Below are 27,954 nucleotides of genomic sequence, written 5' to 3'. Positions count from 1 at the left end.
TTGTGTACGCGCTTCGCCTTTTGCGGATTTTATATGTAAGCATATTTAAATATATATCGCGGATTTTTGCGGACAATGGGTCTTTTAATTTCTGGTACATGCTTCCTCAGTTGGTTTGCCCAGTTGATTTCATACAAGGGACACTATTGGCAGATGGCTGAGAAGCTAGATTGCTTACTTTTCTCTCTCTGTTGCGCTGCCTATCTGTGATCCTGACGTATGTGGATTGAGCAGGGGGTCTCTCTCTCTCTCTCTCTCTCTCCTGACGGAGGGGGTGTGAGCTGCCGCCTTCAACAGCTTTGTGCCGCGGTGCTTTGCATACTTAGAAGCCAAACAGCACCATTGAATTGTTTGCTCCTTTGAAGAGGAAGATATGTTTGCATTCTTTTAATTGTGAGACGGAACTGTCATCTCTGTCTTGTCATGGAGCACAGTTTAAACTTTTGAAAAAGAGACAAATGTTTGTTTGCAGTGTTTGAATAACGTTCCTGTCTCTCTACAACCTCCTGTGTTTCTGCGCAAATCTGTGACCCAAGCATGACAATATAAAAATAACCATATAAACATATGGTTTCTACTTCGCGGATATTCTTATTTCGTGGGTGGCTCTGGAACGCAACCCCCGCGATGGATGTATAAGCCGGACTTATGTATAAGCCGATATTCTATTTTTTCATTTTCACAACTTTTTTCCTTAGATAAGCCGCGGCTTATTGACAAGAACTTAGGGTATATATATATATATATATATATATATATATATATATATATATATATGTCAATGTACGTATGTATGTATATATGTATGTCTATATTTATATGTATATATATATGTAGATATGTACATTTGTATATGTATATATATATATGTATATATATGTATATGTATATATATATATATATATATATATATATATATATATATATATATATATATATATATATATATATATATATATATATATATATATATGTATATGTGGATGTGTATATGTATATGTATATACAGTAATCCCTCCTCCATCGCGGGGGTTGCATTCCAGAGCCACCCGCGAAATAAGAAAATCCGCGAAGTAGAAACCATATGTTTATATGGTTATTTTTATATTGTCATGCTTGGGTCACAGATTTGCGCAGAAACACAGGAGGTTGTAGAGAGACAGGAACGTTATTCAAACACTGCAAACAAACATTTGTCTCTTTTTCAAAAGTTTAAACTGTGCTCCATGACAAGACAGAGATGACAGTTCCGTCTCACAATTAAAAGAATGCAAACATATCTTCCTCTTTAAAGGAGTGCGCGTCAGGAGCAAAGCCTGTCAGAAAGACAGAGAAAAGCAAACAAGTCAATAGGGCTGTTTGGCTTTTAAGTATGCAAAGCACCGCGGCACAAAGCTGTTGAAGGCGGCAGCTCACACCCCCTCCGTCAGGAGCAGAGAAAGAGAGAGAGAGAGAGACAGAGTTTGTTTTTCAATTAAAAATCAATACGTGCCCTTCGAGCTTTTAAGTATGCGAAGCACCGTGCAGCATGTCGCTTCAGGAAGCAGCTGCACAGAAGGTAGCAACGTGAAGATAATCTTTCAGCATTTTTAGACGAGCGTCCGTATAATCTAGTTGTGCGAACAGCCCCCCTGCTCAATCCCCCTACGTCACGATCAGAGAAAGTCAGCGCAAGAGAGAGAGAGAGAAAAGTAAGTTGGGTAGCTTCTCAGCCATCTACCAATAGCGTCCCTTGTATGAAATCAACTGGGCAAACCAACTGAGGAAGCATGTACCAGAAATTAAAAGACCCATTGTCCGCAGAAATCCGTGAACCAGCAAAAAATCCGCGATATATATTTAAATATGCTTACATATAAAATCCGCGATGGAGTGAAGCCGCGAAAGGCGAAGCGCGATATAGCAAGGGATTACTGTATATGTATATGTAGATATGTGTATATGTAGATATGTATATATGTATATATGTTTATGTACATATATATGTTTACATAACCTCTTTAACACACTACTTCTCCGCTGCGAAGCGCGGGTATTTTGCTAGTTTTAGTAATAAATGTTACAAAATGTAGGCATAAACTATAGAATCTGTGAAGCCTGAAGTCCAAACATCAAATAAACACTTTCACAAAAGTTTCAAGGATGATACAATAGCTTCAGTGGCTTAACGCTACGGTTTGCTGACTTGGGGCACAGCAGCCCTACCGTGCTACAGAGACGTGAGTTCTATTCCCAGCTTTGGAGAAAGTGTTTTTTTTTTCCTCAAACGGACATTAAATTTATAAATTGGTATGCACTGTAAATCGTTAAGTTTAAAATGTCAATCGCGGTTATTTGTGTTGATTAATTCATGCTTTTTTACTTAAGAGTCAGAACAGGACCTTTTTCAGCTTATTCAGCTTCTGATCTGACTCAAACAGCGCCAATATAACTTCACACCCGATCTGACGCTGTTCGTTTTCAAATAATATTGCATTACTTCGACGATGTTTTCTGATTGAAAATGTGAAACATATATTTGTCTCTTTCTTTTTTTAAGATATGCGTTGTAGCACACAGCAACTGGCCACCTGCATGTTCTTGTGCACACTGAATAAGACAGCGCTATATACAATCATTAGATTCAAATATTAGCAGTTATATAGCACGGAATGGAAATCAGCAGTTCTTAGCATTCCACCGCGCAAGCTGTCATATCAACCGCCTACTGTAACTTGCTTTCTTTTTGCTTCAGTTATAGTCTTGAATAAAATAAGCACTTGTTTTGTTATACTTTTACATCAACATATGTTCCTGTGTTTGAGCGACATGGGCATGCTCAAAATACACGTATAATGCCACGAAAAGTGCATGCAGACACTTCAGTTTGCAAGCATTGGCACGACAATGCAGTCACAAGTACACTGCAGAGCTATAAACGCGTCTTTATGTGAAAACAGCAGTGTCAGATGGGGAGTGTCTGATGATTGCATATAGCGCTGAAGTTAGTGCTCTTTACTATGCTTTCCTCTGCATGTCCTGGAGTACAAAAGAAACAGCATACAGCAACACGTGGGGACTGGCAATATTGGGGGGAAAAAACACGCGGTCGTATGTATCGTGATACACTGCAGAGCTATAGCGCGTCTTTATGTGAAAACAGCAATGTCAGATGGGGGGGAGTGGTAGGGAAGGATCCTGAACGCGACTGAGACAATGAAAAGTGAATTTAAAAAAAAATAAACAAAGCTAACCTTTACAAATATCATAAATTACACCGGCTGTTACAGACTGAAATCAAATGTATCTTTTTATTCTAAAATAGTGAAAATAAGAACACTTCTCAAAAGGGAGTTGTGTAGGATTGAACTCATGACCTTCTGATTCCCAGTCAGCGACTGATACTGTTGCGCCACGGAAACAGTGATAGCCAATGAGTGTCAATGTCACACACTAAGGCGATTTTTTTGGCGGTGGCTTTTTTTTGTACCTTTTGTGAAAGTGTTTCTTTGATATTTGGACTTCAGGCTTCATACATTATATAGTTTATGCCTACATTTTGTCATTTGCTACTAGAATATAAAAAACGTTTCTGTTTTAACAATGTGTTTACACAGATTACTGTAGAAATGCAACACACATGAAATGCGTGTGTTCCAAATAACAATCTATTATTTCCACTCTAAAACTCCACTTCACTCCCAGATAATCAATCAAGGCATGAGCTGGGAGAAGTTCGTTTACGTTCTAAGTTGTTGGGGGGATGGAATAGCTCGCTGCTGGCAGCTTGTCTTTATATGTACATTTAGATGACAAAAGACGCTGGCGGAGAAGTGAGAAAGGTTTTAAGAAGCGATTTAAGGTGGGCCGGATCTACGAGTTTTTTCGTAGGCTCTGGGAATTCTAGTGTTAAAGTGCAAATTGTGACTGGACTGTGCTGTGCTTTCATTCTCTACAGCTGAATGAGCTACAGAAAGGAGAAAAAAAAAAACCACACACACACACAACACACTTTCAAACAGCACGCAGATGCAAAAAAAAAAAAAACAGACTTTCAGAAACCTAAAAATGTACATGTGCGGGATAAACTACAGACAAAGTGTGCAAACTTGCATACCTCACAGTGTTGCAAGGCTTTAAAGTCTGCCTACTTAACACAGTATTTTGTTCTCTGTAATGTCCAGATGGCCCACAGCTCAGTTCCTGCCTCTCTTTAAGTTAACACTCTGGAAGAAGAAGCCTTCAAGTTTTTTTAATCTGAAGAATCTGCGAGAGGGTAGAACTAAAATAATTTTCAAGTTTTCTGTGTGTTTGAATAAAGGCTCCAATACTGTTTCTTCATGTTCAAGAATTCTCTTTGTAAGCACCAGTCTTTTTGTACAATTAGAAGCCCAAATGTGACAAAAATGTATAGATCTTAGATGTAAAGATTCACATTTATTTAATTGATAAACCAGTTAATTGAGTATTATTTTATGTGAATTATGAATTTTATGTAATAAAAATATTTTAAGAATTAATTTTACAAATGAATAAGAAACCATTTCTGCTATAACTACTAAAGATATACAATGAAACAACAGCTGTTAAGAATGAAGGAAAGTAACATTTTGTGATCTTAAACTTTAAAGTCTGTGTTGCTCTGGAATATAAATGGATATTACCCCCAGTATGTTGGACAATGTTGTTGTAACAGTTCAATGGACAGTATGAACATATCTAATTCTAAATGTTAAACTTCAGTTTTGATGTAATATGCCTCAGAGATATTACAATTACTTTAAATATGAATATCAGCATGAAACAATGCACACCCACATACACAACACCACCTATTCACACCAAGCAAATTTATAATTGCACTCGGCCTAACAAACATCCTTTTGGAAGTGGAAGGAAACAGTAGTATCATAACTTCCTGTAGTCAACAAATATAAAGCAAAGCGTTTTAATATACGTGACAATTTGCAGGCATTGCTGTGTTATAATGAACTGTAATTTGCAATGGTAATGACAAATGTGCTCTGAAATTTTTTAGGTAATGAAGACTTAATTTCTGAGGTAAGGCTGTTCTGTTTACTAATCACTGGCATTGGAGAGAGCGGCAATGTGTTATTTATAAGAAGGTGCAAGTAAGAATTTACCTGTCAAAATAACAATAGTGGCCCCTCTGATATGCCACAAGTTATTCTAGAATGTTATGTCTATGCATGCTAGCTTTAAGGAGAGAAAAAAAGTTAATCTCAATTTCTATGTACCCAAACCTTATACACCTTTTTTTCGTAAGTCTGCGGCAATACTTAAACTTACTTCAGCACAACAAACATTGTTTTGATATGTTGCGGAAATGTCCAGACAACACTATCACGGTACAATGTATGTCCTTTGCTGTTGAAAGTGTGTGGTTACATTTTCACATTTGAAACTGTATGAACCTGCCACAAAATGTATTTCACTGGCTAAACTATGCTTGCTGCAGCAGAACTTGCACATTACTACATATTCCTCCTGATTGTGTAAAAAATGGTTTGCATTTCCAAACTGCACCAACCAATGATTCAAAATGCAGGATACGCCTTTTGATTGCGCAGTTGATTGCTGTGGGATTCACTCGCTGCTTTGTTCTATCTGTGCAATGCTGAAGTCTGATTTTCTTTGCATACAAGATTGAGAGAAAAAAAAAAGTTTTCTGCTTTGACAGAACTTTCATTTCTTTGCATCCATTTCTTGTAAAAAATAAAAAAACACACACACACACAGACACTAATGTTACATGTGTTTGCAAGCATGTCGTGCAGCACCATAATTTAACAGGATGACTGCATCAGAAAAAGCCAAATAAGTGAAAATCTAAATGTTTACTATCTAGTGGTTAACAATACATTTTTTTTAGTTGCTTAGCATGAAATTCTACTGCATATGCAAGGTTTGATGTTTGAAAGGCCAAACTTTGACTATGATTATTCCTTACTTCAAACCGCAGGACATGTCATTAACCTTTGCCTAGCAAATAACACGTTTTATATCTGTACTAGGGGGCTCCGCCCCCTGCTCGCTTCGCTCGCCAACCCCTGGCGTTGGGGCATGATAAAGAGTGAGATGTATGAATTAGATATAGAATAGTGTGCAGGTTTGGATGATGCCTATATAAATACAAAATAGAGTGTTTGGCATAGAGTAATGTTTTATTGGAATATTTCTCTGTATACAACATTAGTAGTAAAGATGGTGTCTTGTCTTTGAATGAGTCTTCCTTGGCATGGATCATTTTTAACTTTAAGTTTAATGTGAGATGAACGTCGAACACATGAGAAGGCAACATAAAGATGTCCATGTCCAAAAACGGGTTCAGGTCAGAACTCATAAGGTCAATTCCAAGAATGAGAACAGTATTGTTAGCATGTGAATCTGAAAGAACTGTTGCTTGAATAACATCGTGTGTTATGGTGTTGACGACTAAACGTGTGCCATTGCATAAACCCTGTTTAGTGTTAAGGTTTCCTAATAGCATGATTATTGTTCCGTTTTTAAGGGCAAGGTTGTGTTGTGGTCATCCGTCCGGGTTAATAGTGTTCAAATATTCTAAGGGTAAATTCAGATGTTCATTGTCGTCATCAGAGTCAACTTTGTCAGAGCTTAGAAAGAGCCGTGTCTCTCCAGGAAGTAATGAAATGACCTGTTTAATAATGTGATTAACATTAATATTTTTTGGACATAATATAGTGCGTTGTGTTAACCACATATGCGAAAGCAGTAAGGGCCATTGCCTTTTGGTGTCCTGTTATGTTCTCCGGTAGATGCAAAAGCAAATGAACTATTGTAGGATCTAATGCAGTTGATAAAGATTTCACTTTCAGGTACATCGTTAGTTAGAAGCTTTTGTAGATATTCAGGATATGAATGTAAAGGAGGCTTTCTAATCTGCCCCTTTTGACAACAACGTGTAAATTCATTATTTGTATTGCCAGTTGTTTCTTCTGTGAAGTTAAGTGAATGACAATGATTGCAAATGACATTCATTAATCCCAATGAATTTTCCTCAATAGTGGACTCATTATTGAAAGCGTTGTCAGCCAACTGGCGTAAGTGTTTAGCAGACGTCTGGCATTGATGTCTGCGACGGGCATGTTTTGCTTGTGGCGTTTGAGTGCCACGTTGTTGCATGTCCATTATTTGTGACGCGCTATTTTTGATTTTTAATTGATTCGCCTCCGCTTTGCGCAAAGTCCGTTTCACTCTACGTCGTGCATTGTTTGTATTGTGCCTTGTCCGGTTTTGTATGTCGGTCAGTTGAGCTTTCTGCTTTTTGAGTCCCGCTTGCTTGTTTTCTGGCTGGTCATATGCGCGTTGCTTTGCTCCCTTTTTTGTATGTCTGAGTCGCGAGCTCTTTCTTTTGAAATCGTGCTTGTTTCGATGCAGCACTTTGAGACGCGTACTGTATGCATCTACGTTCAATGTGTCTGTTCATTTGGGCACGTCTCTGTAACGGGGTTACTCGAGCTTTGAATTTTTTGATCCGAGACATTTTTTCTCACGTATTTTCCGAAGCGCGTTGTATGCGCCGCCGTGTATTGTTTTGGTTTCATTCGTGTTCGTATGTTTGGTCCCGTTATCCGATCCGAATCGTTTTGTACCCGTGACCGTGTATGCATGACTTGTTTGTTCCTCAGCGTGCGAAATATGTATAAGTAATAAGGAGGATCGCACTCACTGTTAATATGGAGCCTTTTCTCCAGTTGAACGGTTAATAGTGCTTTATTTTAATGAGATCCACCTATGCTGCCTAGTGTGAAGGTTTTGAGATGACGTATGTTTAATATGGACGTTTCCTTTAGATATGTGGCTTTGGGTGTCACTTCTTATTGATTTGGGGGGGGGGGGGGTGAGGATTGTTGTTGCGCGCGCGTCTTCTTTCGTTTTGTGTTCCAGGGGCTTGTTCAATACCCCTTTTTGTGTGTGTCCCGTCCGTTGCTTGTAGGGTGTGTGGGGTGGTTTTGTGTTCTTTTTTTTTGTGTTCCAGGGGCTTGTTAAATCCCCCTCTTGGTGTGTATCCCGTCCGGTGCCTGTAGGGGGGGGAGCCTTGCCGTTGTGCGCGAGCGTCTTCTTTTTTTTTGTGTGCTAGTTTCGTGTGCAATGGGTTTCGTGCAGTGCCTGCCTTTGACTACATTTTTCTTTGCCTTTTCCCTTTTTCTGTGCTTGCGGCGTCTCATTTCTTTGTCCTCTTGTTTCTTTGCTCACTCCTTTTTTCTGTGGTCTTGTCCGCCTCTCGTGGCCCCTCATCCGCCTCTCGCGGCCCTTTCTTGCGCCTGCGCAGTACGTCTTTTTGCAGCTACGGCCCATGGCCGGATGTGCCTGCGTCCATCATCTGGTTTAGCATTCTCGGTTAGTAATATGGATCACAGAACTCTGAGTTAGCATTCAACTTACAGGGATGTTGAACCTTCCTTTTCCACAGAGCCGGTAAATGTTGTTTTGTTTCAAATGTTCGTGTACTACTGTTGTGCCATACGAGGTCTGACCTACATATTTTGCCATTCATAACCTTTTTTTTCCTGTGTTCAGAGTAATAGCTTGCCAAAACCAGTCTTAAGTCACACCACCGTCTTTGTCACTTGCTTACCATCTGCCATTCATCAACTGTGTTCACTATTGAATGTAACGACATAGCCAACTAATCAATGAAATTGCTTCATTGCCAACACTTTTAAGTCGATTATCACTGATTATGACAAGTAGTTGTTGCCGCCTTGGCAATAACTATAGATACCCAAGCTTTACTAAATACATTCATTGGGTACATTTAATGCATCAGCTTAACACTGATTCTTCAGGTGTGAAAACTAATAACACCGAAATCTTTTTCCAGAGACAGCAACAAAAAGCAGAAGCATACAATTCAACCAAAAAACTAATTATTACCTGCACCAAAATTTCAGAAGTAAAAGAATACATGACAATTTAGGAATATTCAAGATGATGTTTATGACAGCTTAAAATATTCAATCTTCAGAAGAAATGTTTTAAAATGTGTTCAAAATTTTGAGGGACACAGGCAAATTAATAAAGCTATTTCATCAAATAAAACTTAACATATATTTAAAAAGTAAACAAGAAAGTAATTATTGGAATTTAAAACAGAAAACGTAAATGTTTCTGAAAGAAACAGGGTGGTGCTATACTGAAGTAATTATCTAGTAAGTGTATAGTCTATCCTTCTTTATTGAATAATTAAAAGTAGCATTTTCTTAAAGTAAAATCCAAAATCAAACACTCAGCAAATTTAAGTTACTTACGCTTCATGAGCTTTGCTAATCCTCATAAACATCTTTTCATCACCGCCTTTGTCTGGATGGAATTTGAGTGATAGTAACCGATACTGTCTTTTAATTTCTGCAATTGATGCTCCCTAAAAAAACAAAATGCTGAAATTTAAACATGAAAAAATGACTACTTTTATATTCATTCAGTACATGCTTGTCACAATATTTCCCCTTATTAACTTCAATAAGTCAGATAATTGACTTATTACAGAGAGATAATTGAACACTACCAAAAAAAAACAATATATATTTATATTACTATATTTATAATATCTCCGATTTATAAAAAGAAACCTGAGATGAGAAAAGACTTTTTTCAAGAGATTATTTCAAGTCCCGCAAGACAAGAGTAAACGGGCAATCCTAGCACCGAGAAACGATGAAGTCAAGAAGATTAACGCGAAAATTGACGATTGTTTACACGGCAAAGTGGATAAATGCATATCAATACACTATGCCGAAATAGTTGGTGGTGATTGTGCAGAAGATGAAAACAGCAACTTACAATATCCCGAAGTATATCTACAACCGTTAACGCCATCCAGTCTTCCACCGCACGAATTACTGTAGAAAGCGGCAGAACCGCAAAGAGGCTAGAGTATAGCACAGGCCCGGGGTTTGGCGAGTGAAGTAAGCAGGGGGCAACACCCCTTAGTAAATCATAAATTCAATATTGACAGTAAAAAAAAAAATTAAAAACAATGGTATTTTTATACAATGGGGGGAAAAATGTTTGCTACACCTGCATAATATGCATAAAATTAAGTATAGTCAGAAATACAGAGAAAGGATTTAAACAAACCTGACTCAAAAACCACATAGAAAAGGAGAAAATACACAGTGAACAATATGTACTTGCATGCAAAAGTGTTTAAAGTGGTAAACAAATTAAATACAAACTTACTTTATTGAATAACGGAGTTAGGTAAAAGGCTTTGTTCCATGGAAGAGGTGTACATTTTCAAAACAATGCAATATATTTAATACTGTATAAATTAGTAAAAAAAATAGATATATTCCATTTCTTACCGGCTGTAATTCTAGTACTTCATAAGGATTGTATTCCTGATATTCTCTGTCTATTTTGGATACTTTATAGGCAAGGAACAAAAAGACAGCCCATCCAATAAGCAAAGCTATCTTTCTGGAATGGGGGACAAAAAAAAAAAAAGAAAAAAAAAGAGACAGTGCTTTTTTATTTTACAAGAATTACATTTTCAATCTAGTATCAACAGAACAACAAAACATTCTGAAATAAAACTGGGCTACAGACAAAAAAAATCAACTCAAGGAGCCCGTGGATACTTAAAGAAAAAAATTAGGAGCCAATAGCTTTTTGATTTACAATAAAATGATTGTAGAGAAAAACCAAGCAAAATGACACCTTTTATTGGCTAACTAGAAAGATTACAATATGCAAGCTTTCGAGGCAACTCAGGCCCCTTCTTCAGGCAAGATCATTTTGCTTGGTTTTTCTCTACATTCATAATGGCTAACACGGTACAACACCCTAGTACTAATAAAATGATTAAAATATTAATCTTTCTGTCTTTTACCTTTCTAACTTTCAAGTATGCGTCTCTAATTCCTTTCCTTCTGCTGTGCAGTGCATCCTTCTCTTATGCTTTTGTCTCCTTGACAATTTGGGTAGCTGAATGTCATTATAACTTTCAAATAATATACAGTCATTAAGAACAGTGAATTTTACTCAGGCTCTGAGTCAGCATCACTGACCATCAAATTGTCAGTGTCGGAAAGACATCCGGGGTAAATTGGTCTTCTTTTCCTCTGTTTTGAAGTAAGCCAGCATTTGTCACCATGCTAAGATCAAATTGCTCAGGTAATGGGCCTTCTGTCCTGATCCTGATTAAATCCTCCCAAGTTTGAGACATTAAGTGAGTTTCATACTTTTAACTTTATTCTGTTCTGTGCTGAACAGCCACATTCACACTGAGCTGCTGCATGAATTCAACAAGATGTTGAATATTGTGGAAATCTGCGCAATAATGCTCTTTTGTCAGTAGGACCTCCCACAAACTGCTAGATGTCTGAGAAGTGTCCCATTTATACATCCTTGACATCACATGAATTCTTCAACATGAGTTGTTGATGCCAGTTAAAAGTGTTAATCTCATTTTCTCCAAGCGGTTAAATCATCTGGGCATTAATCATGGTAGGAGATTGAAAAGCAATGAATGATCTCAGACCCGTGTGAGCTTCCTTGCTGTATATTACCCCTCATATTTTCAAAATGGTTTTCCAGTGCCTTGACTGTAACCTCCACGGTTTTCACAACATGCAGTTTATGGTCATCTCTAAAGCTGGTGAGACTTGTGCCTCTGAAAGGTCAAGCCTGTATCGGTACTACTCTCTATCTTTCCCCAGTTTTTAATTTTCTGTCTGACTATGATCTGTGTGTTTCCCCTGGGTCAAAACACTTTTATGCTAAGCAAATGATACTAGTGTGTTGCAGAAACTCCTGCAATTTTCCATTCCTTAATGGTCTGCATGACATCCCTTGATTGTGAGAACATGACTGTCAATAGCTGCTACAGCTTACGGCAAAATCAAAAACAAATCTTTAGAAGTGTAACACTGAGATTTCCCTAAAGTCATGGAGAAAGTGGCAAAATGACACAAAAGGCAATCACTCCATTTGATGTGCAATGCGCTTTGCTTTCCCTTTACCGTTAACTGTTTTTTGAGCTTGTAGCCAGGCATTCCATATGGTGATGCATAGCTGTCTTCTGTGATCAGAGTGCAGATAAACAGAAAATGCCTAGTAAATATGGTGCAACTAACACTGGGTCTTCACTGTAGGTGTGCATATAGAAAAGCCTAACTCCACAGCAATTGCTCTTAGCTCATGCTTGCTTTTGGTGTTGAAGAGGTATTATTTCCATATCAACTGTAGTAAGTCATAGATTCTTTTCAATCATTAGCTGTCCATTGTTCATTTTGAAAGCAGAAGACAGTAGGCATGCATTTCTATGGCAGAGGCTTGGCCAAGGAGATAAATGTCCACTTTAATGGATTGGACAGTGGAGCACAGTAGACATGAAAGTGATACAGAAGATTTCCTTCAATATTTAAATAATTTTTGGAAAATTTTATAATTTCAATATTCATCATGCAAGCAGCAGGTAGGGGGCACATATTTCTAAAGCTCTGTTCCAGCTTTGGGTATGAGTGTCCCACAGTGGAAGGGACAGAAGGCCACAATAGACATTGAAGTGATTTAAAATGCTTTCTACAACATTTAAAAATAGATTTTGAAGAAATTTAGCTATCTAATTTTCATTTTGTAAGCAGCAGACAGAAAATGGAATTGAATGTCCCCTCCACTGGATGGGATAGAGAGGCACTTTAAATATAAAACTGATATAGAAGACACTGCAGTCCTTTAAAATACATTTTGAACAATTTAAGCTATAGAGTGTTCATTTTGCAAGCAGCTTATAGGGACACATTTCCGCAGCAAAGGCTCAGCAAAGAAATTGAGTGCCTCCTCTGGTGTAAGAAATGGAGGGTCACAGTAGATTTGAAAGTGCTATAGAAGGCTGCCTTGATAGTGCACAGTGTCTTAAACAAGACTATTTGAACTACCATTTTTTTCAAGAAGGTACAGCAAATAAAGTTTTTTAAAAAACATTTGATCAATTTTAATCTGCCATGATCAACTTTGAATATAATATACAGGAAAAAAAACTGGATAATAACACCTGCAGTGAAAATGAGATCCTCCCCAATTTAAAGGGGTAGTCATAACAGGCAAGGGACTTTTTTTGGAGAAAACGTAAGCTACTTCATTCAAATAGTTTTAACCAAACATTACAGAGTTGAGTTTTTTTCCCTCTAAACACCCCCCCCCCCCCCCCCCCCCCCCCCCAATTCCCAGGAAAAAAAACTGAACAAATGCTTAAGAGCAAGAAACCATATATAGAATGAAAGTGGATTATTGGGGGTCATGTAATAGACCACTAGTAATAATTATTACCATTACTAATTTTAGTAAATCTGTTGCTCTCTATTGTTTTAGCAAAGTTTACTGTTTGCCATCAATCACACGGCACCTCAGTAAAATGACAATACATAATACACCTGCAACCTTAAAATGCAGACTTCATGACATCACTGTACATGAGGAAACAGTGAGCAGGCAGCTGCACACGCATGTTTACTGAAGGACAGGCCAGCATTTTACATAGAACATCTTTACATTTCATTTTTTTTTTCCTGACGATTTCAATAGTTTCTAGGACCCCAGACTTTTTAGAGCACGGGCTTACATAGCTAGTTTACTAAATAATTATGATGTGGAAGAACACTTAAAGAACATTAAAATGCAAAAAAATAAATAAATCAGTTTCATTTATGAAACGTATAGACTTGCAGTATGTTAATTTACATAAAAATGAGATGGACAGAAACATTGTGCCTTATGGCTTCCAAAAAACATGTTAATGACAGCATTTAAATTGTTTCAACTAGATTTCTTTCTTAAGCTTCTTATGTTTCCAACTCTACTTTTCCTTTAACTTGCACAGAGAATTCCACTTTTCATGTTCATTTTACTTTAATTTCTTTAAGTGACTATGCAGAAATTATAAACACTTAATGCTTCACAGACACAGTGAGAAAAAGTATGTAGAACCCAGTAAATTAAGTCTGAATATATCTAAATACTTATAATGTTTAATATGAATATTCAAACCTTATATATTTTGGCTAATTTGACAGCCCTAATTTGCGGTATACTATACAAATATCTTATGAAATAATGAAGAAAGTTTTATTTCCAGTCAGTGATTAGGATATTTGTAGATTGGATGTCTATTATAGTGTGCTCACAGCTGAAATGCATAATGCCCTAGTAGTTAATGCATGGGGCTACTAGAAAATGAACACCACCTGCGTCTTATTAAAAAGCTTTTCAATACCTTAAAAGGTAAACAGTTTACATTTTCGAAAGCTACCTTCCAACATAGGAGTGAAAGCAAATTAAACAACTTTCTACAGCAATTTATCTGCAAATGAAGGCAGTCAAGGAGCTGGCAACTGTGGGCATGTAGGCCTGACTCACTCATTCCTCCCCAACTGCACCCCTTGGCTACTGTCAGTATGTTGCTAGTACAGTAAGTCCCCTACATACGAATGAGTTCTGTTCCAAGAGAACCTCACGACCAATTTGTTTGTAAGCCCAGCAAAGTTAGCACAACGAACACAATGCAACCCCCAATCCCTATTGAAAACATGTACATGCACAGCTATTTGTACATAATAAAATGGTTTTAAAAAAGTTTTGTAATTTTTGTTACAGATTTCAAGTGCATTTTAACAACTGAAAGTTATTTTTATTTGCACTGTTTTCCATCAGTTGATCTCAGTACAGAAGACTTTCCGCTAGCGAACAAGCTTATGTATGCAGACCTAGCATATCTCTCTTTCCTTAGCTCTTATTAAAAACATGTTATTTGAATTGTACATGCCGTATAAACAGCTTTTAAAAGTTAATATTTTTACTGTGAGATATTTGAGACTATGGCAACCACAAAACTGCACTGTGTGCTGAAACTCTGCTAATGCTGGCAGGGATTGCTTGTCCGCCACTAGTGCAACTGCAACTTCAGTGGCTCACCACGTTATGTGTCCGTATCATGCTGGCTGATATGGGGAACATTTAAGCCACTGACTTGGCTGGCTGTTTTTTTCTCTCACTTGTGCATGAAGTCTGTCTATTTCTTTTAACCTGAAAAGAGAGCGACTGCAAGATGATGACAGTGGGGTTTCTGAGAGTGCTGAAGAGACAGCTCCCATAACTTTCAGATGACAATAAAACTGATCTTTGTTTTAGAAATCTAGACTCCACTTGTTCTCTCTTGTGCAAGTCTATGACCCACGTATTATTTTATGTTTTTTTTCATGTTTTCAGTCAGCTGATCTTGGTAGACTCACTTACGGCTAGCAAGCTGGCATACATAGCAAAAATATATTCCATGATCTTTTCCATGTCCTTTAGAATTAGGCTGTAGGTGCAACGGCACATTTTATACAAACAATTGATGTAGATCATTTTATTGCCTCGCTCTACTCTGTCAATTATTTTCACTTTTGTTTCCATCGTTATCACCTGGTACTTCTTAGCAATACATCACTGCTGATTTTACGCTTAATCCCAGACATCTTGGGCTTTAAATAAAGGGTGTTAACTCAACCTAAACAGAGATACAGCCAAAAGCGCAACCACTTTTTGAAGATTCATGCATGTGACTGAGAAGGCAAGCAATAGCGGCAGACACACAAACTAACATAAGTGCTGCCTTGAAATTTGCAGTTACGATACAATTTTTAATTTTTCCCCTTATTTAAATAATTTTTAATTTATGGGACTTGCACATTCATGTCTTTCAAAGTTCATTAAGTTGAAGGTTCGCACGTAGGGAACTTACTGTATTGACTGTGTGCACTTGTTCTACTGTTTCATTCACCTGGAATTTTTGGGTTTATAAATTTCTGTAATTCAATCTTCATTTTGAATATCGCAATGAATGCAAAAAGAAAGCATGCTGTGGTATCCTTACAAGTGAATTCTTAAACTGTAATGAGCACAGACATCTGTTTTATCCAAGCTCTCTGTTATCCAAGCATCCATCCACATTTTCTCAGAGAATCAGGGTTCTATTTTACTTGTAATCAAAACCCAAATAGTGTGTGTGAATATATAAAGGGGGACCCAAAAATAAACAGAATTTTTTTTCTGGAGATTGGACGGGTGTTAGTTCTGACATTTGCAGCTAGGTGTGTGTACTAGACTGCCCTCTGCATCATTTGGTCAAGCGGGCGTCCTTGGGGAAAGGTCTGTAAGGTCAGTGTAATTTTTTTTCTTGAGCCCCTGTTACTGTCTTCGTTGATTTTGTGATAGCAGACTTGAAAAAATAACGTGTTTGCATCAAGTTCTGTTTCCTTTTGGGGAAAACAGCAGTAGAAGCGGTCACAATTTTTCAAGAGGCTTTCAAAGAAGCAGTTTTGAGCCAGGCAAGGTTTTTTACCTTAAAGCGCTCAAGTGATTGTATGATGCAGTGCGGTGAGAACAACCCGAATAGGGAATCCATTCCCGGATGGGTTTATCCATTCCTGGGAATTCAGGAATCCCGGGCTCCCGGGGATGACACAGTGCACGGGCATCTCACATATAAATGGTTTTAGAATGACCAACACTTATTTTTAATAAAACTACTGCAATATGTTGACACAAATAAAAGACTAACCTTATCTACAAGCAGTTCTAAGTACATGTATCTAGTTAGTTGCAGTAATAAGAGCGTAGAAAGCACAACGTGTCCAGCGTGCAGTCATCCAGGCTAGGACGCACCTTCATGCAGAGTACGCCAGCCACTAAGAAAGCACGCTCTGCCTCCACTGAAGTAGGCGGCACAGTCATCAGATACTGATACATTTGTTCTAAACAACACCCGTGCTTGCCGTTGCTCTGAAACACCGCCATTTCAGCTTTTACTGATGCATCCAGTTTCTTGTCATCATTCTGTGATGGCAAGTTTCTTGGCACAGATAATACAGATGCAGCAGACTGATGCATTGCAATTTCAAGTTGCTGTTCAAAGCTGTTGTCTGATGAAGTGCAAACTGCAGCAATGGCGCCACCTTAATTATTTTCAACTATAACTGTTATTTCTTGATCGATTTTTACACATTTACACGCTATATATGCGAGCTTGGCCGTTATCGTTTTCCTGGGAATTACAGCAGTTTCATTTCCGGGAATGAAAAATGTTCGGGAATCCGGGAGCCAAGGAATGGATTCCCTAAACCTGAATAGCAGCGATTAGGCAAGTGGCTTCTGCAGAATGACAACGCTCCTGCCCACACAACATTGAGTGTGTGGCAGTTTCTCATGAAAAACGGGATGACAACAGTTTATTTCACCCACCCATACTGTATATTACATACATTTATTTATATATTTATATATATTTGGGTCAAGTATTCTATTAAGCCATTGAGTACAATACAGTGCATAAACCTGATAAAACTTGTTTTCAACTACAGCTGTTTTTTTCTACCAAAGTGTTAGGAGCAAAATAAAATGTACAGAAAAGAAACTTACTTCAGTGTTGGAATAACACTTTGTTGAGATTTCATTAGCTTCAATCGATACCAAAGACATCTCCCGTGAACTTTTCTTAAGGATTTTAAACGGAGTTGCTCTGTAAAAACACATAAAAACAAATATATAAAATTTCTTAATTTTATTGATTTAGTATTAGTAATAAAAGGATGATTGCACTTAAGTTGCAGGAATCCTATACTTCTACCTACGCAGATACATGGGCATGAATCATCATTAGCCCATACCTACATTTTAAGCATCATCACTTTTTTTTTTTTTTTCTGTAGCGGAACTCCTTTAGCAACTGTGTTACTTTTTTCTCTCTTTTTTTATCCTGAGGTATACTGTATTTACTCAATCCAAGGAGGTTCAATTACAGTATATGTAAGCATATATAACATTAGCAGCAGAAAAAGGGATCAGAAAAAAAAAAAAAAAGGAAAGGACAGCCAAAGCTTCATCCAAGCCTAGACAGGCCTCAAGTCCAAGCTCAAGGTACGGCCTTTCAGAGACTGACCTGGAACAGTTAGGCGAAAGCACAGATTTCCCCGGACCTGACACTGCTGCATCGTCTCCAGCAGAAAACGAAAATGGGAGTGAATGTGCAAAAGAGTCAGGCCTAGAGATCTTGTTGATTCCAGAATATTTATTGAAACTGAAAATAGCCTTACCATGCGCTGGAACATCGACTCCAACTGGGCCTACCACCTCACCTGCGGAGCATGGAGAAGACCGAAACGAAGGTAATGATTGCCACAATGGCCACCACTCAAGACATAAAGGAGCTCAAGAATGATTTAAAGAAAGATATCTCTCTATCATAATAAAAAAATCTTGGGTCGAGACGTGATCTTCTGAGAAAGACACTTTGACGTCCCGCAAGACTAGACTTTACAACCTTTGGAAGCAAGACCCATGAGACGGTGACTTTTGCACATCACGCCATACTTACAAACAATTTAAAACAAGATCACGGATATCTAACCTCTCAGTTGTTGTAATGCTTTTGGCAGACAGACTTCATGTGTACCCAGCTCTTAAAAATTTTATACATTCTAAGACTTCATAAAGACGTTCAAAAATGTTGGAGCGATACACATGCAGAGCAGGTTAGAGATTATGAAAACAGTGGAATTCAAAAGGCTCAAAAAAAAACAGAGTGATAAACATGCAGAGCAAGTTAAAGAATATGAAAGTAGTAAAATTCAAAAGTATCAAAAAAAAGAAAGTAAAGATCAAATTAGCACAAACAAACGGAAATTATTACTCGGGGAAATAACGGAACAGCAAAGACATTGAATATATGGACATAGGAGATATGTCAGAAGTATGTAGCTATTGTAAGGCTTTGAAGTTTAAGTCTGAGAGTTGTAGACCATCTAATTCGTGTTGCCATCAGGGAAAAGTAGTGTTGCCTCCCAAGGAAGAGGCGTTTCTGCAAGAATTAAAAGATTTGTTGTTTGGTGAAAGTGAAATCCACAAACACTACAGGCAAAATATCAGAGTCTACAATAAACTTTTCGCAAACGCATCATTCAATGCTCAAAACGTAGATTTACACAATAATGGACCATATGCTATGACAATCTGTTGTCCCGCAACAATTAAAGCAATGACAAGTTTAATTTAGAAGAAACCACAATTGGGTCAGGTGTATATTTATGATCACGGAGAAGCGATGCAACATAGAACCGAAAGAGTATTTAACAATTCCCATGAAAATAACAATCTCTTTAAGTTGTATATCCAGTTAACCAAACCCGGGGGTGGGCGAGCAAAGCAAGCAGGGGTTGGAGCCCACTAGTAAAGGACATTCACAAGTCAGTTGAGAAGCTGCTTCAGGATATTAAAGACCATGAAAAACATTTAAATAATCGCTTTGAGGTAACCTTAAAAAGGTATGCTAGAAAAAAATTGAGGAAAAAATACAGGAAAAGGTGTCTAAGTCTGAGAATAAATTCAGAGTACTTGGCGCTCAATTTAAAGATGCTAAGCAAATGTTCAAGACTCATATTGAAATAGCTGAACAATTGGCATCTACTGCTGACGGAAAAGCAAGACGGAAAAGCAACAGCTGCAAATTCCGAATGCAAAGTACTTGGAGACAGACTAGCTGCACTAGAAGATGGATGGAGAAGGAATAATATTAGAATCAAAGGTCTCCCTGAGAATTGTGAAAGTCCAAACCCAATGAAATTCGTAGCTAAAACTATTCTCTAAAATAATCAGAGAGGACAGCGAGATAGCAGCAGCTTACCACATATGGGGATCGAATACCTCTAAACCTAGGACTCTCATCAGGCGTTGTGAAAAATTACAATTTAAATCTACTCTGTATATGTAAAATCCTAAGCCTAAAAGTACAACGATTTTAAGTGACATTTTTATGTCACATTTTTTGTCACGCTTCCTACATATATATGTTTGGTATCACTCTTTTCAGAATTTATCGAACCTTCATGTGATGATGTTAGATTTTCAGATTCTTATTCCATTTTTAAATTATAAACTAAAAAATATCAAGAACTTACATCCCGTGAGACGAGACTTAGTGCCTTGTGCTTTTATTTAACCATTATAATAGACTTGCTTGTATATTTTGAATTCTTCTGATGCAACATTTATACTTTAGTTAATAGCTTGTATTCTCCAAAAAAATACTTAAACAGGCTAGAATTCATACTTCCTTTCAATGATGGGATCTAATCTATTTCCATATACTGCTACTTGTAGTTTAACAGTTCTTATGTTGTTACTAATATTTGAATATTAATGGTAAGCCATATCTTCTACTGTTATAGAAGAGTTGAAGCTGTGTTAATTGCTTAATACACGATTTTCCTATGTGCTGCACAGATTTTTTTCTGCCTTTTCGTTTCACACTTGTTTTTTCTATTAACTTTCAGATCAGTACAACCCATGCAAAAGCTGTTTCCAAACCAAGGAATCAATAAAGGCAGAATTAAGCAGAGTGAATATCTGTTCAAGAAACAGAGGGAATTCAGAACAACCTGAAAACAGTTACCATGAAACAAAAGACAGATTGTCCCTGTGTTAGGAAAGTGTATTTTTTACTTAATATTTTCAAAAAAAATGCAATTTCCATCAGTCAGTAGTGAACTGAAACCTCTCGAATCAACCGTAAAAGTAAAATTTCAATTAATAAGAAGGTCAAACAGGAAACTACCACAGACAAATGCATTTAAGAGAATTATGTTTTTAACTGAAGGATACATTTAAAGGCTGTGTGTGCAGTACAAAATCATTTACCATGAAATACAGTATCTTAAGACAAACATTTCCATTGCGATTAAGTAAAACAAACTTGCAGCTGCCAATATCCATTAAAACGTAGTATGTATATACATCAATCATGTATTTGCAAAGCAGATCGAAAACCATATTATGAATGTTCGGTGCATGGCTGCTACAGCTCTGTGATGTCACACAAAGTATCACAGAATTCGCAAACGAATGTTCATCTAAGCAAGCGCATAGCAAATTTCCTAGAAAATATTCAGCGAACAAGATCAGCAGCCAAACATAGCTTATGCAATGCAAAAAACATTTTGGCTAGACTTGTCTAGTATCAAATGGCAAGTATATAAAAAGGTCCCCTAAGGAAAAGGTCTGCTCTGCCCTATGTTCCTTTAATGTGGGTAGTGGCATCCTTTACATTTTCTACAACTCTGGGATAGCTGGTGTGATTTTTATATGCTATGATATGCTAGGCTCAGTTATATAATCTTAACAGAGGCCCACTGCATCAACAAGCTAATTAAGAAGGAAGGCCCAGTTTTGGAATGCACCCTCGACCTGCTGGCAAAGATGTATTTTATGTATGCTAGCGAAGGAGAAAACAATGAAAAAAACAGGTATCATCTATAAACAATGCTGTATACCCTTCCTGTGACACACTATTATTAAGCACTTTCAGTCAATACTGGGGCCCCTTCATACCTAAGTCAATATACCTTTATAATGCCTCCATGTGACTTTAATTCTTGCGATTTTAAAAGTGTGGTTGCAAAGTTATTATATTTCTATATTTCTTGAGATTTTATAAAAGCTACATTTCCCTTTTCAACAAATAAAGTACCATCTATCTATGTGGTGCAGAGCGTGAGAGAACAGTTCATCAATCTCTATGCCAATTCTAATTCTTGCATTCTTTGCCCTTGGTTAAAGTTATGCCACCAGTTTGTGCAAGATTTAAATTGCATAATCTTAGTGTATTTTCAGTCTTATGTATTTAATAACAAAGAGACACATCACAAACTCTTAGCTAGAAGTTCAACCTGTCCAGACTAATCTGGCTTGATCTCCAGATTATCTTGAATGAGATAATCCTGCCCACAGTGCTGAATGTCCTTTCTGCAGGAACACTTGTTCTAGGAATACACAAGTACTTCTTTGCAAGGCAGCTGACCTATGCAAAGTTATCTATGTGTATTTCATGGACTAAAATCAACATATTCTTGGGTTTAAATGCCAAAATCTTATCCACTAGACCACACTGTTTGCACTAGAATTGTTGCAAACTCCATTACTGTGTCATTTAAAGTGTTTTTTTTTCCTTATAAAAATTAACGAAAGGAGTTTAGCTTGGGAACAAAAGGGTATGATAAATGATGTTACTTGGGTATTTTTTTGCGGAAACATCTATTTTTTTCTTTCAACAAGTCTGTGATTTTAGTCTATTTCGTTAACCTTTGACATCTAGGCTGGTGTCCCATTAATACCTGCCTGGCACCACAGGTCGCCAAGGTAGACTTTGACCCCCATAAACTTTGAAATGAAAAGTGCAGTTGACAATGTTGTATTATTTACTTTTTTGTTCTTTTTTTCTGCTTAAGCAATGTATTGTGTTTAGATGCTATTTCACAATTAGATCCTTAGTTTTTCCCCACCTAAAATTTTTGGTTTCATATGTCCATTGGACAATCATTTAAAATTTGCATCAATATATACACACACATATGCATGTGTAAATAAAATGAATAAGGTTATATAAATTGTCAGGGAAAAAAAGCTGCTCATCTGTGTGAAAATTTAAATCAATTTACAGTGTTCAACACATTCTAAATCTTCTTACTCTTAGCTTAGCTGCTTTGTGCCAGGTATACTAGTAAAATTTTTGCATCTAAAAACTTAATCTGAAACAAGTAAACAAATCTCACAAAGTGCCAACTAAGTAACAAACAGGACCCTCAAAGGGCCTTATACCACTACCAATCAACAGTGGCATGACAAGTAAAAATGAATGTAAAATCTTTTGTAGTCATCCAATAGCAAGAGATCATGAGTATCCATCAGTTAGTTGGAAGCTACTGGTTCATCCCAAAGCAGCCAACTTGTAGACAGCACTCAGCACAAGCAAGCACGTTAGATAAGTACAGTGGAACCTCAGGTCACGAACGTCTCTGAACACGTACAAATTGGTTTACGACCAAAAATTCGCCAAACTTTTGCCTCGATTCACGACCACACACTCGGTATACGAACAAGCCAGTTTCCTTTTCAGTTTGTACATGTTCAGTCTCTCCCTGTGCATTTCCTGTGCAGCAAGCAAGAGAGAGAGAGCGAGAGAGTGCAACACACACACAGGCAGCCCAAGAGAGAGAGAGACTTGCACACACACAGGCAGCGGGAGAGAGAGCACACACACAGGCAGCGGGAGAGAGAGCACACACACAGGCAGCGGGAGAGAGAGCACACACACAGGCAGCGGGAGAGAGAGCACACACACAGGCAGCGGGAGAGAGAGCACAAACACAGGCAGTGGGAGAGAGAGCACAAACACAGGCAGCGGGGGAGAGAGAGACAGACGCATACACACAGGCAGCGTGAGAGAGAGGGGGCTGGATGCATAAGGTAGGAGGCAGTTAAAGAATGCACTGGGCTTGATTTTGTTTTCACTTCTGTTTACAGTGATCGGTTCGTAGCGTGCATTGTTGCAATGTTACTTTTCTTGGTGGTTTATTAAATTACGGATTTTTTCAAATGTTCATTTTTTTCCCTGTGTTTAAAACTCATTTAAAAAAAAAAGTGTTTTTAGCCAGCGGTTGGTAGCGCTATAGCACAAACTATTGCAGTGTTAGTTTTCTCTGCTGTTCCAGGTTTTCTCAGTGTTATTCAATGTTTTTACATTTAGTTTACTACTAGCAAAATACCCGCGCTTCGCAGCGGAGAAATAGTGTGTTAAAGAGGTTATGTAAACATATATATATATATACATATACATGTACATATATACATATATATACATATCTACATATACACATAAATCTACATATAGCAAAATACCCGCGCTTCGTAGCGGAGAAGTAGTGTGTTAGAGAGGTTATGTAACCATATATATACATAAACATATATACATATATATACATATATACATATACACATCCACATATACATTTATATATACATATACAAATTTACATATCTATCCATCCATCCATTTTCCAACCCGCTGAATCCGAACACAGGGTCACGGGGGTCTGCTGGAGCCAATCCCAGCCAACACAGGGCACAAGGCAGGAACCAATCCTGGGCAGGGTGCCAACCCACCGCAGGACACACACAAACACACCAAGCACACACTAGGGCCAATTTAGAATCGCCAATCCACCTAACCTGCATGTCTTTGGACTGTGGGAGGAAACCGGAGCGCCCGGAGGAAACCCATGCAGACACGGGGAGAACATGCAAACTCCATGTAGGGAGGACCCGGGAAGCGAACCCAGGTCCCCAGATCTCCCAACTGCGAGGCAGCAGCGCTACCCACTGCGCCACCGTGCCGCCCATTACATATCTACATATTATATATATATATATATATATACATATCTACTTATGGGCTCTTGTATTTAGGATATAGCGGGTTGGATAATGGATGGATGGACATCTGTATGCATAGCCCTCTTTGCCCGTTTTCGTTTTTTTTCTTTCTTCAGTAATATTTCATTCAGTAAACCCGGAGCTTGTCAGTTCAAATCCTGGTACTGACACCAGTGTGTGACCGTGAGGAAGTCACTTCACCTGCCTGTGCTGCAAAAAACAAAAGTAATGTAACAAATTGTACCTCAGATGTTGCAAGCTGCTGGAATAAAGGCATAAGTAAAATAGATAAATATGTATTATACACATAGGAACTATTCATTTATTTTCAGTTAAGTCATCTGCAGCAAACCTTTATAAATGAGGGTTTCTCATTTATAGATAGTGCAAACTGTTTCTTCTTCATTGAGGTTTTCTCTTGGAGAGCTTTTTTCATTTCATTGAAAATTAAAGAAGCAGGTGCCAAAATATGTAGCTTTCTTATTAATTTTTCAACATTGAGCAAAATAACTTTCTAAAGTAACATAAAAGGTTTAAATACTGGTTATCCTTTTACACTAAAATATTACTAAAGAGATACAAAAAAAGTAAAATGCATATGTTCTTTTTCTTTAAGGAGATTAAATATTACTGAAGAAAGAAAAAAAAAAATAAAACAGCCAAATGGGGCTATGCATACGAACTTAAAAGGTTTAAATAAAACAGAAATATATATTTTATTTTTACTTGCTTAACTTGTAGAGGGTGTATCCTGTAGGAAAGCCCTACCTTTTTTCGTGAAAGCCCGTTTCAGTCAATAAGTCTTAAAAAAAGGTGTAAAGATATTGACAGTAAGCTAAGCAAACCCAGCAAGACATGGAATCGTTTAAATCAAGTATCATTACATCTTCTTTTCTTAAAGAGAAGTAAGGCAGTACTTACAAGCTTACATATTTATATATAGACATACATACATATATATATATATCTATATCCGAAGCCGTGCAAGCACACTCTTGAGAATGCAACGTATAGTTGTACAGAAGAAAAGCAATCTTGCCTCAAATCAATGGCAACCTTTTGTAGGTCTATGAACTTAATTTAAACTTCAGGTTTACACGGTGCTTTCTTTCCGAAGTACCTGCACTCATGAATATGTCTGTATGTGTCAGTCGGTCAAATCCACGCGCTTCGCACCGGCGAAGTACCACTTTTAAATTTTTATTAAGAAGAAAAGAAAACCTTTTTAAATTGAGGGAAAATATACTAATAACAGTTTGTTAAGGATCTGTTTTTTTGTGAAGCTGCCTTCACTCGAGTGATCACTTCGAGCTGACTTGCTGGCCAACTATAAGCGTTACCTGGTAGGTAACCACCCATACAATCAGATTGTGAATCAGACTACGAATGCCGTGAATGTAATTACCCCAATCTACATGTTGTCAAATAAACGAACCACACGCCGTGGCGCAATTTTAGGGGCTTTGCCTGTAGTGCTGACATCCGAGGTTCGATTCCCGTAAGGGAGTGAAGTGAGTGGCTGGTTACCTACCAGGTAACGCTTATGGTTGGCCAGCAAGTGAGGTAACATCAGCCACGGTGCCTTCAGTTGTGAGAAGCAGATCATAGAATGGTTGAAAATAGTTTACTGTCAAATATTGCAAAGAGTACGCGACACGTCTTTCCCCCTTATTCTTGGCTCATCAGGCGTACACACTCACTGCACTCGCTTACGGTAATCGAACCTCGGACGTCAGCGCTAGAGGGGCTTCGCAGCGGTGAAGTATTGCTTTTAAATTTTAATTAAGAAGAAAAGAAAACCTTTTTAAATTAAGTCTTAAAAAGAGGTGTAAAGATATTGACAATAAGCTACGCAAACCCACCAAGAAATGCAATCGTTTAAATCAAGGCTCGAGTCGAAAAACACCATCCCATAATATTAGTTAACGATTAACACATTTCTATATGTATTGTAAGCATACAGTGGTGTGAAAAACTATTTGCCCCCTTCCTGATTTCTTATTCTTTTGCATGTTTGTCACACAAAATGTTTCTGATCATCAAACACATTTAACCATTAGTCAAATATAACACAAGTAAACACAAAATGCAGTTTGTAAATGGTGGTTTTTATTATTTAGGGAGAAAAAAAAATCCAAACCTACATGGCCCTGTGTGAAAAAGTAATTGCCCCCTGAACCTAATAACTGGTTGGGCCACCCTTAGCAGCAATAACTGCAATCAAGCGTTTGCGATAACTTGCAATGAGTCTTTTACAGCACTCTGGAGGAATTTTGGCCCACTCATCTTTGCAAAATTGTTGTAATTCAGCTTTATTTGAGGGTTTTCTAGCATGAACCGCCTTTTTAAGGTCATGCCATAGCATCTCAATTGGATTCAGGTCAGGACTTTGACTAGGCCACTCCAAAGTCTTCATTTTGTTTTTCTTCAGCCATTCAGAGATGGATTTGCTGGTGTGTTTTGGGTCATTGTCCTGTTGCAGCACCCAAGATCGCTTCAGCTTGAGTTGACGAACAGATGGCCGGACATTCTCCTTCAGGATTTTTTGGTAGACAGTAGAATTCATGGTTCCATCTATCACAGCAAGCCTTCCAGGTCCTGAAGCAGCAAAACAACCCCAGACCATCACACTACCACCACCATATTTTACTGTTGGTATGATGTTCTTTTTCTGAAATGCTGTGTTCCTTTTACGCCAGATGTAACGGGACATTTGCCTTCCAAAAAGTTCAACTTTTGTCTCATCAGTCCACAAGGTATCTTCCCAAAAGTCTTGGCAATCATTGAGATGTTTCTTAGCAAAATTGAGACGAGCCCTAATGTTCTTTTTGCTTAACAGTGGTTTGCGTCTTGGACATCTGCCATGCAGGCCGTTTTTGCCCAGTCTCTTTCTTATGGTGGAGTCGTGAACACTGACCTTAATTGAGGCAAGTGAGGCCTGCAGTTCTTTAGATGTTGTCCTGGGGTCTTTTGTGACCTCTCGGATGAGTCGTCTCTGCGCTCTTGGGGTAATTTTGGTCGGCCGGCCACTCCTGGGAAGGTTCACCACTGTTCCATGTTTTTGCCATTTGTGGATAATGGCTCTCACTGTGGTTCGCTGGAGTCCCAAAGCTTTAGAAATGGCTTTATAACCTTTACCAGACTGATAGATCTCAATTACTTCTGTTCTCATTTGTTCCTGAATTTCTTTGGATCTTGGCATGATGTCTAGCTTTTGAGGTGCTTTTGGTCTACTTCTCTGTGTCAGGCAGCTCCTATTTAAGTGATTTCTTGATTGAAACAGGTGTGGCAGTAATCAGGCCTGGGGGTGGCTACGGAAATTGAACTCAGGTGTGATACACCACAGTTAGGTTATTTTTTAACAAGAGGGCAATTACTTTTCACACAGGGCCATGTAGGTTTGGATTTTTTTTCTCCCTAAATAATAAAAACCATCATTTAAAAACTGCATTTTGTGTTTACTTGTGTTATATTTGACCAATGGTTAAATGTGTTTGATGATCAGAAACATTTTGTGTGACAAACATGCAAAAGAAGAAGAAATCAGGAAGGGGGCAAATAGTTTTTCACACCACTGTACAATACAACTGATAATATGTTGCGCTTATTTATCTGGTGTACCGACATTTTTGCGCGTTTAACGTCTGAAATCTAACGTGGTTTGTGCCCTTCAGAATGAAAACAGTT

At 37.8% G+C, this 27,954-nt stretch overlaps 1 protein-coding gene across 1 annotated transcript in view; it reads right to left on the bottom strand.

Moving 5' to 3' along the window:
- Positions 1–27,954, bottom strand: part of sec63 (SEC63 homolog, protein translocation regulator) — a 131,322-nt gene that overhangs the window by 77,431 nt on the left and 25,937 nt on the right. The window contains exons 2-4 of the mRNA XM_028797624.2: positions 17,425–17,524; positions 10,329–10,443; positions 9,273–9,385 (exon numbers count right to left, since the gene is read on the bottom strand). Of these exons, the coding sequence (XP_028653457.1) occupies positions 9,273–9,385; positions 10,329–10,443; positions 17,425–17,524 (328 nt within the window). The remainder of the gene's footprint in view (positions 1–9,272; positions 9,386–10,328; positions 10,444–17,424; positions 17,525–27,954) is intronic.

This window comes from Erpetoichthys calabaricus, chromosome 3 (genome assembly GCF_900747795.2).
Source record: "Erpetoichthys calabaricus chromosome 3, fErpCal1.3, whole genome shotgun sequence".
Lineage (NCBI taxonomy): Eukaryota > Metazoa > Chordata > Cladistia > Polypteriformes > Polypteridae > Erpetoichthys > Erpetoichthys calabaricus.
Note: the sequence above shows the minus strand (reverse complement) of the source record. Positions and strands in the feature narration are given on the sequence as shown.